This window comes from Rhagoletis zephyria, unplaced genomic scaffold (genome assembly GCF_001687245.7).
Source record: "Rhagoletis zephyria isolate East Lansing unplaced genomic scaffold, Rhagoletis_zephyria_1.1 Rzeph_scaffold_06814, whole genome shotgun sequence".
In the NCBI taxonomy this organism is placed as follows: Eukaryota; Metazoa; Arthropoda; class Insecta; order Diptera; family Tephritidae; genus Rhagoletis; species Rhagoletis zephyria.
This window is the reverse complement of record NW_016163897.1, coordinates 7,920-29,723: the sequence shown is the minus strand read 5'-3', so window position 1 is coordinate 29,723 and position 21,804 is coordinate 7,920. Positions and strand designations below refer to the sequence as shown.

At 34.7% G+C, this 21,804-nt stretch overlaps 1 protein-coding gene across 1 annotated transcript; it reads right to left on the bottom strand.

Moving 5' to 3' along the window:
- Window positions 1-1,839: 1,839 nt before the first annotated feature.
- Window positions 1,840-11,477, bottom strand: LOC108373552 (uncharacterized). Its single transcript, XM_017629467.1, has 2 exons — window positions 10,286-11,477; window positions 1,840-1,922 (listed from the first exon to the last, which is right to left on the bottom strand). The coding sequence occupies exons 1-2, from the start codon at window positions 11,475-11,477 to the stop codon at window positions 1,840-1,842; spliced, it is 1,275 nt and encodes a 424-aa protein (XP_017484956.1).
- Between the last annotated feature and the right edge of the window lie 10,327 nt (window positions 11,478-21,804).

The following is a 21,804-nucleotide window of genomic DNA, read 5'->3' as shown; positions in this document are numbered from 1 at the left end:
ATTTTTTTCACTCGTCCTTTTTCGCCGTCAGAACACTCGCGCGTCTTTATTCGTGTATTGAGCATAACAAAAAAAAAATTTTTAAAGTTTCGGATTCTAATATTTTCTTTAATTATTTTTCGCTTCCGTTCAACGTTAAGGACACTCACGCAATTCACTGACTGGCTTGAAATCGGGCAGCTCCGGCAGCTCGGCATTCACCGTTAATTGTGCCGCACAGCAGCCAATAAGGCAGGCAAACAAAAGCACATATGAAAAACGCAACATTTCCAACAAAATTTTCCACCAAAATCGATTATTTACTAAATTTTAAAATATTTTCTTCTTCGTATAATCCGAGTGCTATATGCCTAGGATTTGCCTGCCTTCCTGTGCTGGTTCACTGCTGCGAGTAATTTTCCGTTTGCGTGCGTTTAATTCTGTAGGAATGCGCGATCACTTCGACAAACGCGCAACAACACTGCAAATCGCTTTGAAAGCATCTAAAATTCATACCGGCAGATACAGTGGTTTTTATTGCAAAGCATTGGTACCTGCTCACATATGTATGTACGTATGTACTTATGTACGTACACCCACTTCTTCGCCTCCCGAGCGGGCGAGACACCAATGAGGTAAATAAAAAAAGTCGTAGATATATGTGTGTGTGTATGTTTGTGCGAGTACTCAGTTAGAATAATGAATAACTAAATATTGGCTGGTCACAGTAATAATTAGGTTTGTTGAATATTTTTAGATTTTAACACACACACATATTTATGTATATACCAGAGTTGTTGCGAATATTCGCATTCGCAACCGCGGAGCTTCCGCATTAATTTTAACATTCGTATTTGCAAATGGTAAATTGTCTCCAAAATTATGTACCTGTAGAGATGCAACGTTAGATCGCGCCATCTACAGCTCGAGAATAACCACATTTATTTGTTTTTGTCAAAATTAGCATTCCACGATTACTCAAAAAAAAAAAACACTTCAACAAATTCTGGGCCGACTGAATCAACCGCATTCCAAGACTGCATCACGCGATGGCACAGTTCCTTGCACATGTTCGAGCGATTTTTAAAGGTAAAAGATGCGTTGAGCCTTTATTTAAACGACAGTGACATGGATGCAATTTTGCCAGAAGAGTCTAAGATCATGGAATCTTGTGTTGAGTTACCAAAAAAATTTTAAATAAGCCACATCCATGATTCCAATACTGCAAATGCTTATAAAAACCACTGGCTGAGAGCAAATGGTATGATCGAAACTAAATGTCGTTCTCGTAGTTTTGTTCTCAAGAACGCTTCAAAACCAAAACTAAAATGAGAACAAAACTGTCGAGAACATTCTCAATGCGAATTTTATAAGAACAAAACGCTGTGAAACGTTTCCAAAGAGAACAAAATGCGAACAATAGTTTCGGGAACATTTCTAAGAGGCGAAAATGAGAACAAAAGTCTCGGGAACAAAAGTATAAGAAACTTTCTCTCGAAGAACAATTTGGAAACTAAAATCTAGGAACTTTCTGACTGAGAATGAAACGAGAACAAATCTTCTCTGAACTATTTGAGAACAATGGAAGCGAGAACAAAATTTGTCACATAGCGTTCATTAGTTTGAAATGATTGTATATTAAAACTAATCAAAAAGGAACTGAAGATACTTATGCAAATTAAGTCAATGAAAGACTTAAGACACGAACTTTTCTTGCACAAAAAATTAAAAATCGTTCCAAAAAATGTACAATTCACGCTAATGATAAACAATTTGGAAGTTGAAATGACGCAGACCACCTCTGGCTTAGAATTACAATCGCGGTTCTCACTAAAACGATGTTTCATCCTAACACGCAGACTATCCTCTCATTCTTAACGTAAAATTCTCAAAACTTTTGTTCTCGTTTGGTTCTCTAGCAAGATTTTTGTTCGCATTTGATCCTCCTTGAAAACGTGCTCGATACTTTCGTTCTCATTCGAAACGTTCCCGAAAGTTTTGTTCTCATGCTGTTCTTCTTGACAACGTTACCTAGTGTTTTGTTCGCATTTTATTCTTTATGAAAACGTTCGCAAACCTTTTGTTCCCATTTTATTCCCGTTCAAACTACTCTCAATACTTTTGTTCCCGTTAGATTCTTTTGTGGGAACTCTCTTGATTGACAGTTTGTTCTCATGCAGAACTAAATCAAAACTGAAACGCGTTCTCGGTCGCTAATAAAACTGGGTGACTTTTTAACAAAATCGCAATATTCTGATGCGAATCGGCTGGTAGCCACGAAATTTTCATCACTGGAAAATAACACTTTATTTGCCATATCCACCTATTAGACCCTCGCTATAAGCACAATGCTTTCAAACCAATTACAGAAGAAAGGTTGAAAAATGAATTACATAAAATAACATCGAAAAACACTGATGACATTCCAGGCTCTCATAATTTTGAAACAGCCGACAGCCTGAGAATAAGTAATTCGTTGGATAAAGCTTTAGATTAGCCTGAAACATCTAGTTCGGCTAGTCAGCGGTGTTTAAAGAGAAATCTTGCCATAGATTCCTCAAGTGAAAAAAATAAATATAACTGAAAGTCCTCCCAGCTGGTGGGGGCGTCAATCGATATGAATTTAAAATATTGTCAAAGATTTCGCACGCAGATATTTGTTATTTAGTTATGCAGGTTTGATTTACGACCTTTTAAGAAACAGGCTGGAAACTGAAAAGGCAGCAACATTACTTTTTATTAAATATAAAGTTCGAATTTTTAAATTCAGGTACTAAATAAAATACCTTACTTACCTAAATTATTCCTTAAAATTACTTACTTGGCATCCGTATCCGCATTCGCAGCCGCGGATGTCTAAAATTCCACATTCGCAACATCCCTAGTATGTTTATACATACACATCTGGTATGTACTAGTCTAGGAACATTATTGTCTTTGTGCTTTATTGATTTGATGTTTGACTGGTTTTATTTTTGCAAACTATTAGAATATTTTTTTCGTTTAATTTTCTTTTGATTGGGATTTTCGCTGCTCAGACACCGCAAACTCACAAAGCAAGTACCGATTTTTTGGTGCTTTAAAAATTTGTATGCATTAAACGTAGATAGTGAGAGTGATTTTTTCTTACTTTAAGAAGCTTATGTATTATTATGTGCAAATAGATGTATGTATGTATACAAAACTATGGTACGAGTATCTGTTTATTTATTTACATATATACCGTATGTATCTACCGGCAAATTTGTGAACGTACATATGTACATATTGGGTGGCATAAATTACAGCAATGAGTGACGGAAGTTCTACAATGATTTCGCATACTTCTACTTATATGCAAATATTTACAAAATCAATCACAGCTTTTATTTATCTATTTACATACTATTTAATATACATAAACTTAGATGCTTATAAAAGCACCCTGCAGGTAAAATCTGTATAGCTTTGCTTTTGATATCACTTGTAAGCATAGAAAGCTTTCAAAGCGGCGGGGAAAAGTTTCGTCTCTTAGACTCGGTTTGGCAAAAATACGTTTAAATTTTCAAAGGCCTTCAGTGCATGTGTTTTTTTTTTTGCGGTTTTCCTTGGAATCGACGTGAAATCGAACAGCTTTTCGGACGGACGAATGACCAAAACCAGAAGGACATGGTTGGGCGAAACAACAGATTTGAGCAATAATGCATTCATATGTATGTGAGGGTGTAGGTCGTTTAAAGTACAAAACCGCGTATGTGAAGTTACCCAAATTTTACAGGAGAAAGTAAAAAGTGCCTTATTTCAAAGCAGTTGTCCCTTGTATGAAACAAACCCATTCCAGGCTAGTTACTTATATCGCTATCTTGGTATAAATGGATATGGCTTGGTGCCGGAGCTTTCGGGTTTGGCGCAAATGTCAGTTACGCGGTTTTTCGCTTTAAACGACAATACTTAGGTACATACACTTGTGGCACAAATAATAGAAACGCCTTACTTTAACCAGTTTTGGCTATACTACTTCTATTTTTTAAGTTTACATTTTTTTTTGTAAAATTCTAGCTTTGTGTATAAAAACTATAAAAATTCAACAAATTTTCAACTAAATTTCCAACTTTTTATCTAGAATTTTAAAAAAAAATTTTAGGTACGCAGTTTTATAGCCCAATAAATGTAGGTTTAACAAAGGGCTAGCTTCGAGCAACTAAAGGGTCGTGTTGATTTTTAATATATATATTTTTTGCAGCCGGTTGTTTTCGGTTTTTTTTTTTATATAAAAAGTGCATTTTATGAAAACTGGTGTTTATTTTTTTTTTTACTTTTTTTATGAACGGTGTTGCACATTTTATTCCCTAAGAAATTCATATTTTGATACTATATATAAAAGAAGATTCACAATACCGTCCACCATCGTTGTAGCGCACTTTATCGACTAAAATTTAATGGGCTATAAAACTGCGTACCTAAAATTTTGAATAAAAAGTTTGAAATTAAAGTGAAAATTTGTTGAATACAAAATACAAAAATACAGTGTTGCCGTTGAAAATTTTCAGAAAGTCGCAAAAAAGGGGTAATTGACGAAAAAAAAATGGTCACCATATTATATTTGCTTTTCTTCGCTAGTAAAAAAAAAAATCTGAGATCGAAAGTAAAAATCAAATTTGCATGTATTATAAAGTCTTTTCGCTGCTAGAACGTTCCGCTGCTAAATTTAAGAAGAAAATAGCGTTACGAGCTTTAAACAAAACACAGAAATCGAGTTACTGCAATGAGAAGAGTTGCATTTCCTTTGAAAGTTTTAAATGGAGCATTATTTCCTACGTACAGGAGGAAATATTTTTTAATAGCATGGGTGTAAAACAAAATCTCTGAAAAGGAGCAAAAGTCGCACATAATTTTGGAAAAGGGTCCGGAGCATTTAGAAACTTAAAATGCATTTTGACAAGAATTGTTGCATCTGAGGCTTCACCACCATTTTACGTAATTTTTCAAGGTATTATGGATGCACACTCGTCAGTTTTGCCTAAATCAACATTTTTCCTGCGGGTGCTGCACTGAGTACAAGTTTATGATGGCTCTTCAATTTTATTGGCATTTGTTTGAGCTTCTCAGTTGACTTACGTTAAACAATGATTGCTAATAATTTAATTAGATAGTTTCATTATGTTGGCTAGTTCGGGCTTGCATCCGACAGCTGCTTTTGTAATCTTTTTATGTGAATGTGTTAGTGTTTTGCGTTATTTCGTCACAGTTTGGCGTTCACTAGCTCATTTAATTCTATGGTTTGTGCTGCGCGATATTCTTACCTCAAAGCACATAGAAATCTCGATATAGTATGTACATATATATATATGTATATGTATATGCATTGGCTTCCATTAATGTTCATAAATTTTTGCACAACTGCCATTGTACTTATTTAAAATTTTGTTTAATAATAATTGTATTATTGGCTAATATTTATTTGTTTTGAAGGTTTTCACAATACTGAACGTTGTGGTTTATGAAATACATAATAAATTAAGCACTAACCAAATAAGTTGTATGTGTATTGCGGAATTTAGTAAACACTAATAATTGTTTGAGCTAATAAATGCGATAATATTCTTTATTGCTAGCCATTAAACACTTTAAAATGAGTGTCCAAAATGTCATAATCTTCCTATAAGCAATTGATTTAAAAAAGGGCGACAACACTGCTGCTTTCTTTAAAAGCTTTCGGGAATACCCTTTTTCTAATTTATGCAAAAAATGCAGCTACCGTAAATGCACCGACAGTCAATAAAAGTCAATTAACATCTAAAAAATAATGAAATGTTTATAATCCTAAAACAGGAGTGGGTATACAATTACTTACACTTACTAAGTGCGATAACATCAAAAGTACGCGGGTTACTAAAAAATGCACAAAAACGAATTGTAGTGTGGGTACAAAGATATGGGGTTTATTTTTTTTTATAATTCAACAACCATTTGAATGGCTGAAATCGTTAAACAAACGATTACAACGAAAAGATAATACTAAATATCATCTAATCCCCCAACATTTTTTATCTTTAACCGGTTTGTGGATTTTGCAAACTGGTGCGCATATAAAACTTGACTTGTAACTTTTGTATGAGCATTCTAACTTTTAGCTAATGTTAGGGTTTTCTATACCCACTTTATTCAAACTTTGTGCTATGTACCTATTCCATCTATATAAAAGACAACGTAGCAAGCAAGAGCATTTAGAAATTAGGCAACAGGGCATTTACATATGTAACTCCGAGCTCTCTGTATCTTTGTACGCGCATCGCTCAAAAACTAATGCGTCATATTGAATGCAGTTTTCACCGATGTATTTTTTTTTTTTTCAAATGCCAACACATCTTAATTCAACTTCGAATGATGTTCGTTCATCCTACCTTTCTCCTTCATTCTTTGAATGGGCTTATTAGCAAAGAAATAAAAAGTGTGAGAAAATACCTTTCCAATGATACTTCACAAGTCTAAATCAGAAGAGTCAAGGTTCAGTTATTCAAGTTTTTCTTATACCAATCTTTGAAAAAAGTTAAAAAAAACAGCATCGAAGATCTCATTATTACGATACCGTTCAAAATTTGTTGTCATTTTTCTTTAAACATTCTTATGAAAATTTGTTAAGCTTAAGCCGTTTTATCATTTGAGGGAATTTTTTCACAAAACATCTTTAAGAAACTATTTTTATTCATAAAAAACTCCATTTTGGAGGTATTTGTAAATTGGTCCAGCTCGCTTAAGTCTTAATATTTTTGCGAAATATTTTGGTGGACGTCTTAATATATAATAGATTTTATAATTTCAATGAAAAAACAGTACCGATTTTTTTTATTTTTTTTATGGGGAATGACATATATGTAGCTATTACGGGAAAACTTTCTAAAGCTGATTTTCTTAACATACATACATACGAACATGTGTATGTAGTATCTCTCGCTTCTGTACTCAGAGTACAGAGAGGTAAAATTGGTCAAAAAGGAGCAAAGTTTGTACAAGTTCTCAAAACATTTATTTAAGCTTTTAAAGTTAACGACATACAATAATAGGACACTTGAAAAGACCCCTAGTAAAATTTTCCGAAAGTTTCTAGAACATAGCAATCCTCTAACGAACTTCCAAATTTGCTTTATGCATGGTTTCTTAAAAGTAAAACAGGGATCACACGATTTGTAAATTTTTCACATTTGTACATTTTTACAGTTACAGAGTGGTGTTGCTTGGAAAGTTGTTATTAAGCTGCACTCATTATTTCTATACAACACCACTCCATTACTGGAAAAATGTACAAATCGTGTGATCCCTGCTTAAGGTGAAAATTAACCTTTCAGACCGGAGCTAACGGGCTAGTATGGCTTAACCTTTTATTTCTCCCAGACATTTATTTTAACCATTTTTCCACATTTTAGAAAACTACTTAGGGCGGGACTTAAAAACTTTAGTGGGCCATAAATAAATATACGAACCAACTTTTACAAATTCACCGAGTATTTTATTATTGCATATGTACACTTTCAGAAAATATTAGTCAAGTGCAGACTGGTTTGAATTGCCGTAAAATTGTCGCACAGTGTAATAAGCGATTACTATTTTACCGGCTGTCGGTGGCAAATTTCTAAGCATTCCACCTTAGCGCTTTGGTAATTAGGTACTTTCGTTACATATATTTACAAAACCAAAATATACGTAAATCTTCGGGAAATTTACGAAGTAACGACATCTGCGTGAATACCCTTAATATCTTTCGTTGTTTGCTTTCCTCCAGCAGAAAAGGCTATCAATAAATCGACTGCTTTTTAGTGACTTACTCGTATTACGTATAATTAAAAATGAGTAGTTGGGTCATTTGCATAAGCAAAGTAAGAAAATTATTATTTGTCGATTTTAATTATACCTTTCGTTAACACGTACTTATCGTCGTTATCAAAGCAAAATTTCCTAAGTGGCATTTTTCGAAAAAAAAAAAAATTTCACTGATTTAGATATTAGTTCGCACAAATTTAGTAGTAGTAATTTCTTTAAAAATAACCGGTTTGTTAACTTTTTGGAGAGTTTATTAAAACATTTCATATGAACATTTCATACGTTTTTTTTTTGTTTGCTTTTTGCATTCAAAATGAAAATGTAACTTAGTGTAAGTTGTCATAATGGAGACGATATGGAAATTATGACTTTAGTGTCACAAATGCATTTGATGATTGAATTAATAATTTTATTATATACTGAAAAGCCTATACCTATTGTACTCGTACAATATCTAAAGTAAAAACATTCAAGCTTAATTGATGCCCAACTGGTGGCTTGGTCGATTAATTTCGAAACGGGTTTCTTGCTCGCACTCTCTCATAGAATTATTGAAGGAAAATTTTTGCTTTGCAACCATCACATTTTACTTACATACTTATCTATGTATTCCCGTAATTATTTTCTTTTACATACATATGTACAAAAGTACATAGAAATTGTGTTTGTAGTTTTTACTTCATCAAGTATAAGGTGATTTATGAATGACATGATAATTTATTTTTATTTGAAATAATCACGTTGTCAAAGGAGATGAAGATAATTATGCCGATTATGATTGCCGATTAGTATCCTCAATATAAAAATATCGATATGATGTGTCTGCAGAAATAATTTTGCAGCAGGTTTGGCCAACAATGGAACATACAGTTACAGTGTTGATTTGTCCCTAAAAAATATAAAAAAGAGGCTCCTAAGGGGTTTCCCTAAAAACTATAAAAAAAAACGCTCCTAAGGGGTTTTTATAAGATAAGATCTTAAGAGCTTCAACATTGGACTTACGAAGGTCGGGTAATGCAGAAAAAACGTTAGAGTTGACTCCAATTCACCATCCTTCGACCATCCTCCGCACAGCGTCTACAACGAGATGCCAAAGCGACGATAAGACCTTCACAATGGGTTTCAGACAGTGCTTAGTCGTCACTCGATAGTTTGCCCATTGAGTGCTTGGAAAGCTACTTTAGCCGTGCCCTTAATGCCTGACAAAACTTTGTCGAGATAGCTTTGCTTTGCCAGTTAATCTGCCAGATTGTTTCCTGCTGATTTGGCATGTTCTAGTCAGGGATAACACTTTACCACAATTGTGGTAGGTCTAACACATTTTGGGTAATTTTTCACTTCTACCACAACTACCGCATATTTTTAAAAATCTTCCACAATTTTGGTGAAATAAAATTAATAATCTAATTTGCCAAAAGGTTGCTGTCATGAATTAACAATTCTTCCTGATATAAATCGGGCTTTAAAGAGCAGAAATGTGTACTATATTTAGGATTGCATTTGGCGGGATTTCAACCCACGTCCTCGGTGTTTTAAGTCAACATCTCAATCTCTACATGTAACAATAATAGATGCGTTCAGAAACACACCCAATAATATACTGAGGCGCTTACTCAATATGTTAGTGTTTGGCCGAGCTTCTCTTCCGATTTGTGCCAGAAAGGCCAGTTTTATGTCGACTCTGAACGGCGATTGTATTTTTATGAGAAGCTGTTTTTCAATGCAGAAATACACTCGGGAGTTTGCACAATTCTAACCACTACATCACAGCGACCTACATACGAGACCTATATTCGGATACACTTTTTTGGATTTTGGCATCGATATTTGAAATATTGAGTCTTTTTATTCCGATATTAATGGGTACCCGATATTTTTAAAGCGATACTTTAAATGAGTACCATATCGATACTTTCGGTTCGATATCGTGTACCTACTTTCAACAGGTTAAGAGCTCCATGTATTTTGGAATGAATTTCCGTCATCCTTTGTTAAATTTGGTTTGTTTTTATGTAATCTCCAGTGTGCAGCCAGTCGACTGTTATCAGCAAGCTTCTTTCGAGACGACAACGTATATCATTCTTTCATCATAGTCTTGAATTCACCGACTTTTCCCACCCCTCCTCCAGAAGAATACTGCTTAAGAAAATTACTTCAAACATTTAACTTTCTTGTTAATATTTTTTTATTTAAATTATGCATTCTTACCGTTACTTACATATCTACAATATGTATACTCTATATGTTGTACATATATTTAGATACAAAAATGATACATCAAAATTAAGAAAATCAAAGTTAATGAAACCCTAACATCACTGTCGCCAATACTAAAATACAAACCATTAAAAAGTAATTATTAAGGAAAATTCTTAAAAAGTCAGCATTATTTTGCACTTTTTTCAATAACAAAACAAGTAGTTTTACATCTAACATAAACGAAATTTTTTCACAAATTCCTCGAATTCAAAAAGCTTTTGAGGCATTTAATGTGTGTTCTGCAAGTGACCCATTAAGTAGGCAATGGAGAATGCATTGGCTAGTGAGGGCACCGTCAGCGTCGGGGGCACTACTGGCATTAGTTTGCTTTGTACTACGCCTGCGCCACTGCTGCGATTCCAGTGTTCCCTCGCTTGCGCGCGGCAGTTGTCCTCTACGCCCACCACATCGATTTCCGGCTCTTCCTCCGAACCACCACCACCGTTGGCATCCGTTAGCGCATCCGTTAATTGTTCGAGCTGATGCAACTGCTGCAGAAGCGCATTGCCACGCAGCTGCTCCTCCAACATATCAAAATTTAATTTCTCGAACTCCTTGCACTGCTCTTCGACAGCAATTTGCTCCAACTTTTTCAGTCGCCGGCTTATGCGGCAAGCAATGGTATTTTTATTGCGACGCTCCTGATCCTTTGGCGAGCGCTCTTTCTTCGGAAACTGGCGCACCATATTGCCATGGTAGGAGCAAATGCTGCGCAGTTTATCTTCGCTGATGCGCGACAATACAGTGGCGGAGGGCAGAGACAGTGCACGCTTAGCGGCAAGGCTGTTTGCATCGGCGCTTGCCGGGGACAACTCCAATGTGCCGACGGCTGTTGGTTTTACGGCTGCTTTAATGCTGTTGACGTCGAGTTTTGTAGCGGTTTTGATTGTGGTGGTGATAGGCGCATGCGGTATGTTAATGTTGGTGGTAATTCTGGCGCGCTTCAGTGCAGCATTTGTGCTTTTCGCTGGTGAATTTGTTTCGACGCGCTGTAAGGCGGTCTTCTGCGCCTTGGCAGGCGGGTCTGCGAGCGCCGACGGCTTAAATGTACGTTTCAGCTGTCTTGGTAGCTGCTGAGCTGTAATGGTTTGCTTTTGGGGTGTCACCGCGATGCCACTATCCTCGCTGGGATTGCTGGAAGATGGTCCACCCGATAGTAGGCGACGTCTTTTGCTGCTGGGCGTGCTAGACGCGTTAAAGCGTGCCACAAAGCCGGCATAGTCCGAGGAACAGTTGGAGTCGGTGGAGAGAGGTGTGGAAACTCGCTCAGCGCCGTAAAATGGTGCAGGGTGGAGCGCAACGGGACCAGTTAATGTACTACGCGGAGTGATGACTTGCTCGATTTCTTGTTCTGCTTCTTCATCACGGGAACGCTTACGCTTGTCGAACTTCTTGTGGCGATACGAAAAGGCCTCAGCAGCTGATTGCAATGAAAGATCCATTTTGTTTAAATTCTTTTAGATGAAGATTTCTTTTAACGTATTTTGCAAATTTAAAATTTCTTCAATAATGTTTTTTATTTAATAACGGTTGCGCTTCGTCTGCAATGTCTTTTCCGTAGGCTTCAATTCCAAGGAATGATTCTGCTTCCTGGTGAAAACTTCAATTTATATGCAACAAAATGTTGCGATATCAGCGTTGCTGCCACACATAAAAGCAGCATTAGTTTGGCTTTCTTTGCTGATAACGCGCGAAGCACAAACAAAACACTTGTATTTGTTTTCGTTTTTTTTTTTCTTCGTTCCTTCTTGTTGTTTCAAATATGTTTTTGCAAAACGCCATCGAATGCATTAACTAATTTCGGCACAAACAAGTATTCTTCTTCTTCCGTTGTTATTGTCCTTGCGTGCGTGCACCTTTCACTGTTGTTGCGGCTGCGCAGCGGTCACGCTTTGTCATTTTGTTTTGCTCAGCTGGTTTATTGATTGTTGTTTACGTTACGGTGTTATTTGTTTTGATCATCTAGTTTTTGGGTTTGTTTACATTTTCGTAGCAAGTAGCTGATTTTGGGTACAGTCAGACGCTTTGTTGTTTTTATGTTTTTGTTTTTCAGTTAATCGTTAGCAGGTAGTTGGAGTAATCACATGTAAATATGCATTTATTATAACTCTAATCGATATGGAAATAGAATTTTTGCAAAACTGTTAGCTCTGAAAAATTGCAAAATTGCGAATGCTGCGCATGGGCGTCGAAAAAGTTTTGAAAATTGATATTAAAATATGAGCTAATAAAATCAAGTGCATTGAATTTTTCTTTTATGAACCAATACATGTACATTAGAGTGATCCAAAAAAATTTTCCGAGATCAAGTCCGGGGCACCTTCCAAAATGTTTCCTCTCTAAGTATAAATTTCGAGGATGCTCATGAAATGTTTATATTTTTTTTCTGTAAGTATATTATTACATATTACAAGCTTCAGTTGTCATGGCAACAGTAAATTTTTTATAAAAATCATCAGTATTTTTCTCAGTTTCAAAGGGATTCAGCACCCTGTATTGGTTACAGTAGAAAATTGAAAGTTGGTGTTGATATTACAAATACCAAAAGGAAAACCTAAGGGTGTGCCCCATTTTTCACGGTTAAATTTTTTCTCCGCATACAAAACTTGAACCACTCTAATGTACATACATATGTACATACATAGTCAAACACATTTTTGTTAGCTTGTTAATTAAAATATTTTTTGAGGAAAAATGGAAAAAGCAACAAAGCGTAAGCGGTAGAAGTTATAGCTGCCATTTCGGAGATCTCCTCAGCAGACTTCTATCTCTAGACTTCAGCAGGGTTCGAACCCGCAGCGCTAACCACTAAGCCATGCACACCCCGTAAACTCTTGTTGCTAATCCTATAAAGTATTTTTTTATACGTATTGTCGCCGTTCGGAGTCGGCGTAAAACTGTAAGTCCCTCCGCTTTGTGTGACAACACCAAGGCGCACGCCACAAGTCGGAGGAGAAGCTCGACTAAACACTAACATATGTGTAAGCGCCAATCTATTATTATTATTGTCCTTTTAATTTTAAACTATACAAACTTTAAATGAGCTCAGGCGCAGCAATTAAATAAAATTTCTTGGGAACTCGTAGTTGTACCTGGTCGAGTGAAACAAGAATTAGAGTTTTATTTAATGTTGTGCCTCGTAAAAAGTTTTCATAATTCTGGAACTAAAAAATTTAAAAAAAAAAACTCGAAAAAATATGCATTAAAACTTAAATAAAATTTTTAGAAAGTGGCTTTTATATAAGAAAGTAAATCTTTAATTGAAAGTGGTAACAAAAAACTTTTTATTACGAAATTTAAATTTTAAATACATTACAAAATTTACAGAAGGTTTTAATTTTTTTTTTTATTAAAAGCTGCTTCACTCATTACATTACGCCTGTTTGGGACTTCAATGCGAAGATACCCATTAGGTTCCCGGCCAAAGAAGAATGGGAAGCAAGACTGCCAGTAGCAGAGGCGGGTATATTCATCTACACTGAAGATACAAAGATGGAACAAGAAACCGGAGCCGATGTCTACTCGAAGGACCTGCAGATCACCTTGCTAGCTATAACTGTACAAATTTATGACGTCATTGCCATTATTTTTGTTCGCAAACCCTTTTGTTTCAACTTGTTTTCTTCTTCAGCTTCTCGTTAAAAAAACAAAAAAAAAAATCTCACATTATTTTTGCCGTTCATTTTTATGTATTGTAATCACTTTGTGTGCGGCTTTTGTTAGCGGCTAACTGTACCATTTCAAGACCATTCAACACTTAGCTAAAATAACTGCATTGCACCTTTTTTGCCACGACATACTTGCTCGCTCACTTAGAAATAAGTAGCATACTAATGCCACCAAGCGGCAAGATTAGTCCCGCCTAGTAGGTGGCAATTTGTTTACACACGCATTTGCTTGCAGCGCGATCAATTTTCGCGGCAAAAATATCTTTCGTCAAATATTCATTCACTTTGCTTAATTCTTATTTGCACATTGGATGTAGATTGTGTCTCATAATGCAACTAACTACATGCCACAATAACGACATTGCATTACATGCAACGGGGGGGTTGCACACATCTTTACATACTTACAATACTTACTTCTAGCTCGAAAGTGTTATCACTTTATTTACATTTATCCTGCTGTGCATTGTAGCATCCGCACAGCTTAGTTGCTGCAATCTCAAATTTCATTGTTGTTTTTTGCTTATTATATATGTATGTTGATGGGTTCAGTTCCACATAATTGTTCAATTAGCAATGGACTCACTGTGGCGTGCTTATTAATATATGCATATGTATGTATGTATGTATGTGTATATGTGAATCAAATAGTAAAGCAATGCATTTTCAATATTAAATTAATCTTTGTTGACTCTCAACCAGCCGAGCAACAGATAAGCCGATCTTCTTTTCGGTAGTTTATTGATTTTGCTGCTATTCAAGGCTCTTTGGCGTCACACAAATTTAAGTTATACATTCTATCTTTTCTGAGAATTGTCTATTTGGCATAAATGATCACTTAAAAATGATTCCAAGTAAATTTTTGTTGAAATGAAGTGTTTAAATATTTACTTTTTATTTTTCAGATAGCCATCTACTTGACACATACATAAATGTAACATATTCAACTGCCGGAAAAGCTTGGTTTAGGAGCTTAGTGGTGCCTTAAACGTGATTATACTAACTAAACTTATTTCTGTGTTTCAACTCCGCGTCGAAAAGTCCAAAAAATTAGTAACCATCACAAACGTTGACTGTTAATCCCAGTTACAACGGTAAGTCAAATAATATTAAATAATTTAGAAATCTTCAGCCAGCATACAATCATATTTCGCATAGTGTGTCGCCCGATAATTCCAATAATTGCCACATACTTTTAGCATTGTTGACGCTATTTCCATTTAAATGAGGAAATAGCATCATTTACTTTATTTCCAAATTTCTATTGACTTTATTTCGCTTTTAAAAGGTAATAAAAATTTAATAATGTCAATTGACTTTAATTCGCAACAGTATGCGAAATAGTGTCAATTGACCTTATTTCCGTTGATCTTGTTACCTGTCACCTTTTTTTTTTTGTGAGTGCCGGTGTTACCCATTGATTAATTTAGCTACCCTCACCAAAAAATTCGAGCATGCACGCACAAATACCTACGAGTGTATGTATGTATCTATGTATATGTCTACTTTTGTACCAACTTACTACATATATGTACATACATATGTATGTATATAATATTCAAACAAATTTCAATATCACGAAAATAGCGAAATCGTTGATTCGANTATATGTATGCATATATTCAAACAAATTTCAATATCACGAAAATAGCGAAATCGTTGATTCGAAATTTTGTGCTAATCTAATGGCGTTTGTTGATTTTAAAACTGTTTAAAGTCCAAAATTATTATATATGTATAATAATTTTTATGCATCCGTGGCTTCATCCATCTGTCTCTTTAAAATTGTGTAAACTTTTTAAATCTACTAAGTAAACGATGCCATTTCGGGCGATAAGCGCAACTGAAATATTTTCTAGTGCAATTGTACAATGAATTTTCATATTCAAATTATTTCATTCTTTTTATCAACATTTTTGTGTATGGAAATGTGCGACAAATCTAGGATCTTTGCATATACATACATATGTACATATGTATGTATGTACAGCTCGCGACAAAACGATAGCACCACCAACATTTTGAACAGTTTTGACTATTTANGCTTGATTAGTAACTCAAATGATGTAAATGTGCGACAATATGTACATATGTATGTATGTACAGCCCGCGACAAAACGATAGCACCACCAACATTTTGAACAGTTTTGACTATTTATCTTTTGTTTCTTTAATGTTCACTATTTTTATATAAAATTATGGCTCCTTATCTAACAAATACCATATCAATCCAAATTTCGGACTTTGTGCAAAAATTATAAAAATTCCACAAACTTTTCATCGCAACCCCAAAATTTTCATTTTAATTTCTAGAATAATTTTTGGTATACAGTTTTATAGGTTATCAAATGCCAGTACTATAAAGTCCAAGTTTGAAGTTGCTAAAAAATTGCGTTGCTTTTTAATAATCATTTGCTGATCACGCATTTTCTTCCATACAAAGTAATTTTTTGTATGGAAAAAAGTGCATAACACCGTCAGAAAAAAATATCAAAAATCAATGCGATTTTTAGCAACTTCAAAGTGTCACTTTATTATACTAGATTTTAATAAGCTATAAAACTGCATACCAAAACTTAATTTAGAAACTCTAATTAAAATACTTGAAATTGGAATGAAAAGTGTGTTCCATTTTTTTTTTTTTTAATTTTTGTACAAAGTTTGAAATTTGGACTTAAATGGTTTTTGTTAGATAATGTGCTGAACTTAATTAAAAAATTAATGAACTTTAAAAAAAGCCAAAAAAAACAATAAGTCAAAACTGGTAAAAATTTGTGTGTGTCGTCTCAAAACTTTCAGTTTTCTGCTGCAACTAATACAGGGTGCTCAACGACCTTGAAATGCGCTACTGGATCGCTGCGAAACTGGCAAATATATTGCTGATTTTTATAAAAAGGAACTGTTGCCATAACAACTGAAGCTTCTGATATTAAATTTGAAATGCTCTTACAGCCAATTTCACGAAAGCAATTTAAGTGAAAAATTATCTAAATTCGTTGCATTTTATATGGAAGTTGACAGAAAATAAAAAAAAAACGGCTGTTAGGTTACTTGACCAATTGTTTGATTAATACATGAACACAATACTTCTAGAGTGAAATAAGAGCATCCTCTAAATGTATACTAAGGTTTGGTACAGGCAAATCTTTCGGCAAAAATTTTGGAAGGTGCTCAAAAAAAAAATGGGAAAATTTTTTTGGACGACTCTACTGTACATATAAGCCGGAAATAAGATAAAAACTTAAAAAGTCTCCAAATATATAAAATGTTATTCAAATAATTTAGTTTTCGTTTTTGGAAAGATCTACAGAAAGTTGAATGGATTTAAAAACAAAAAATAATTAGGGTCAAATTTTTTGTAAATTTATTATCACAATCGTTTTATCTAAGACTATTTTATAAAAATTACGAAAAGTAAGATAAATATTATAATTTGAACTAAGGCATCTGCTTATAATTAAATAATTTAAAAAAAAAATCAAAACATTTGCACGCTGCTTAAGAAGACTAAAGATTATATGTACATCTCTTGAAGAAATTATTTGCCAATCTAATATTTTTGATCGTGTGTAAATATGTACTTGTTTACACCGTATTTCAAGTTGACAAACTAGCTGGAAATATCTCTTGCTCTAATACTTTCTTCAGCATTTTTTTGCGTCGACTTATGCGGCAAGCCATTGTATTGCGTTCGCGACGAAGCTGCTCCTCAGGTGTACGATCTTTTGTTGGAAATTGGCGTGCCATATTGGGGCGGTATGGTATTAGTACTTGCAATATTTCCGGATTAGTTTCAGCAACTATATTTAATAGTTCCCTCGTCGCTTGTGTCGAGCCAGAATTTCGACCGCGCTTCTTAGCTAATGGAATGCTTGTAGATTGTGCTGTTGCTCGGATAGTTGAAGACGCACTTGTTTTTGGTGGGTATTCATTCTTGGAAGCAAATAGATTCGGTGAATCTGTTGGCGCAATTGTGAATTGAGATGCTTGGAAAGCTGGTAATACTGCAGGGTTTGAATGTTGCGCATTTGACTGTATACCATACCAGAAATGAGTTGGCATGAAAGTAGTAACTGCAGCTGGAACCGTTGTTTTCGGTGAAAAATCTAGCGAGTACGGCAGGTGGTGCATCCTTGGCATCGACATGTGTAAGTTTGTTTGCATTTTTGGTGTGGATTGAGACGTCACGTAGCGGTTTGAAATAGCTGCTTCAATTTTTCCTGCAACTTTCTTTTGTAACAGATCGGCTAGGGGTGGTGTATTAGGTGGTGTTGGCGGCATTACAAATTCGTTGGTGATCTTCGGCTTCACCTCCCACGGTCGAAATGGCAGATATTTACACTGACGTTTGGCTTTTGGTACCTCTGCCTCATCACCAGTTGAATAGGCTGCAATATCGTTGAAGTTATCCTCGTATTTTACATTTGATGCGCTTTTTGTGTTTTCTTGATCGATGCTGGTTGTTCTATATTTGCGCAGTCTTCCAAACTTTTTATGAACGTACGTCATATCTTCTTCGACTACGCCATTGATAGTTTCGACTCTTCTGGCAGCTTCCATTTCTGTGTCTCTTCGTCGCTCTTTCTAAATGAATGATGGCCAACACTGACTTGTTTGGCTTTTTATGTACCCATTTTTTGCTCTTGGACTTCTTGACTTTCAGGCAGGTAGGTAGGTATGTATGCATGTGTCAGGTAAACATTCCTTTTTAGCAATGCAAGATCCTTTATTGAAGACTCTTAATTACCTTCTTTTGAATAATCTGTTCTGTTTTTTGTGCAAAAATTATGTTTTGTTAAGATTAATGAATATTCCGCGGATAGAGGGACGGTAAAGTGTTTTGATGTTTGCATGATTACTCTGAGCACTAAAGAAGTCATTAAATTTCGCTAATTTTTCACTTAGAAGAAGGGCTTTCCATAAACAGTTGCATCAAAATTATAATGATTTATTTGCTTATTTATATTTCGTATGTGTTGTTGTTGTTGTAGCAGCATACAAATTTTCCATAGAGTTTTTTGGGAATGATGCTAGGCTGACAATCCTTGGAAAGATATGAATTTGCGTCGTTCCCGTTACTTAGACCCGACTGTCGCACAGTGGGACGTCTCCATATAAACTGCGGACAAAAGTAGTACCGTACTAGAAATTCGCTGAAATTTCGTATATGCGCTGTTCGGCATTTTTTTTTTTATTCGGTGTACTCTGCTCGTTTAAGCCAAAATTTTCGTACTTGGAAGATAATACAAAATTTCTTATTACAGCGCCCACCTCCAACACAACTTTTTTTGCTCCAAGTACTAAGTTTTATAAATTTTGGAGAAAATAAACAGGCACATTTGTTGTATTTCTAAAGAAGTTCCAATTTCTTCATTTTCAAAATGACAAAACGAAAACATTTACCTTACCTGCACTGAAAGTTTATATTTTACCTACATTTTGTACAACTAACGCTGAGCTAAAACAAGTAGGACTTTTGCCATTGAAAACGGATCTCGTCCAGAGAAAGGTCCATTTTTGGGTGAATGTTGAATGTGATTAATAGATTGGCGAGTCATTAATACCTACACCTTCTACAGCTTCCATTTTATATTGCATATTATTTATTTTATGTACATATCAAAGACTTTCCCTTCAGCTCTACAATAAAAATTAAATAAATTTCACAGGACGTGTGGGTCTATAAAAAGAAGAATAGAAGCTGAACTCGCAGTTCCTCGTAGCTGGAAGTATTTGAGATATGACACACATATCTTATGTGTACTTCTCATAAATATAATTTAGCTCGCATCCTAGGTCCTTTTAAATATCCCTTTTCATAGAAAGCAGTCCAAAAATTTTTTTGCTCACAAATTGATGTAGAATTTCAAGGTAAACTGCCTTATACATTTCAAAAGATTTATAAATATTATAAGCAATGCTTGACCACAGATATCTATATTAAAAAACTGCTCATCAATCAGATTGGCTGTAGTCCCATTGTGTGTGAATTAAAACACAGCCGCTACGCTGTACAGTGATATTTAATACCCATTTTGTGCCCATAATTTAAAAAATTAGTATATTCACCAAAAATTCAGGTTTACAGGGATTGTTTTTTTTTTTTTTTTTTTTTTTTTTGTATTAAATAAAACTATTTAATAAAAATGTTGTTGAATTCGACTATCATATATATAGATATGTATGCAAGCACAAATGCACTACCCATTAGTTCTACTGGCGACAAGAGACGACTATAAGCAACTATTCGATACATTGCCGATTGTTAGGCAATTCGCTAGCGATTGGTAATCGCCAATTTCGCACCAGACAATACGTTTGTATAGTAACTTCTCCAGTAAAATATTACAACGAGAAGGTAAAAGCAAAATAGAGCGTAAAATTGAGAAGAGAAAACTAGCAGAAAAAGTTATTGCACACAAAACTAGTAAAAACTTTCAAGTGAATAGTTGTTGCACCGTTTTGATATTCTGCTGTTAAAGAACTGCAAAATTCAACATTTTCTGTAAAAATGTCTTTTTCAAAAATTGCATGCATTGCTATGTCATGTCAACTCAAACAAGGTGTTATGCCATGTCATTCCATTTCAAACATACTGTTTTAGCATGTCGTTGCTACTTAGCTAAGCTGTTGTTCGCTGTTGTGCTTCTGTAGCANTTAAAAAAAAATCATCCATCCTTTGTATACATGTTTTAAATAACATTTATAAAAAAAAAACTACAAATGAATGATGTAACTTTTTTAGGTACAATCTGTCTCATTTAGGTACATTTATTTTATGATATTAGGTACAATCTCAAATTTCCATTTTTCAACCCTGGAAAGCAGTTTTTAGTTTTGAAAGAGAGCCGCTTGAGTCAACACGCGTCGCGCTACTTGCATTTGCGAACGAAAAAGCTAAAAGTACTTGTATGTAAAGCTAAGCTACTTAAAGACTAAGATGTGAAATAAAACTAATATAAATAATAAAACTACATTTTAAACTACCTATTCAAATGTGAACCTGAACTATTTGTTCCATTAAACTACTTAAAACTAAATATTGTGTTGCAATTATTGGTGTTTGGATAGCTTGAACCCACACTAATTAGTTGAACATATTAAAAAATTTTTAAAATTAAATCTTATATAAAACTGACCTTTAGAAGAAAACCCCATTTTACAAAATTAAAATCGATCGGCCCATGGCTTTCTCTATTCAGAGCGTTATGTCAACTAACACTTTCACACTGATCTTAGGAACAGATGCAAAGGGTCGAGACCTGTCTTGGACATATTTCGTCCCCGAGAGAATAAAACCCCAAAATCGATACTTAATTTTTGTACTTCTGGGCACGAAATGGGGATCAAATATCACTGTGCGCTGCCTAGGCCAGATCGTACGAATATACACTGGAAGGTGAAGGGTATGTTCCAGCTACGTAATACTTACTGCAATTTTGCAAACTTGTTGCTTTGTGGATGCTCTGTTGCTGATGCTCGACCAAAAATCCTGTATAAATTGTGCAGTAAAAGTTTTTATATTGCATTTGATTTGCTAATGATGAGCAACGGATTGTCAAAAATTTGTTCCACGAACGAGTGATGTACACTGAGCCAAAAATTCAATGATTTCTTCAACCAAGTTATTGTTTGGTTTTTTCATGATAAATACACCGATTGTAAGAAATGTGATTCAAGTTAAACATTTGAAAACAAATTCGTATGTCTGGCTGTAGCTGAACGTGCAGAGGTGCTTGCGCTTATTTGTTGACTTCCAGCAGGCTCGAGTACGAGTGCCGTCAGCGACAACACGAAATTGTTTAGTTAATTTTTTTTTCGTTGTTTGATTTTTCTTAATTACGAAAAAGCATCTGTGAAGTGCAGAACTAAATTAAACGACGAAGAAAATTTATTTAAGTTGAACTTTTGAAGACACATTTGCAAAGCGCCTGTAACTAAGTGTGCTGTTATTTGCAGACTTTCAAAAGATGTGGTTTCAAATCTCGTCAGAGGCAACGTATTAAAATGATAATAAAAATTCTTATTTTGTATCTCCGAATAATTTAAAAGCATCTGTGAAGTGCAGAAAAGGAAAAAAATCGACAACCAAAAGTTTGGT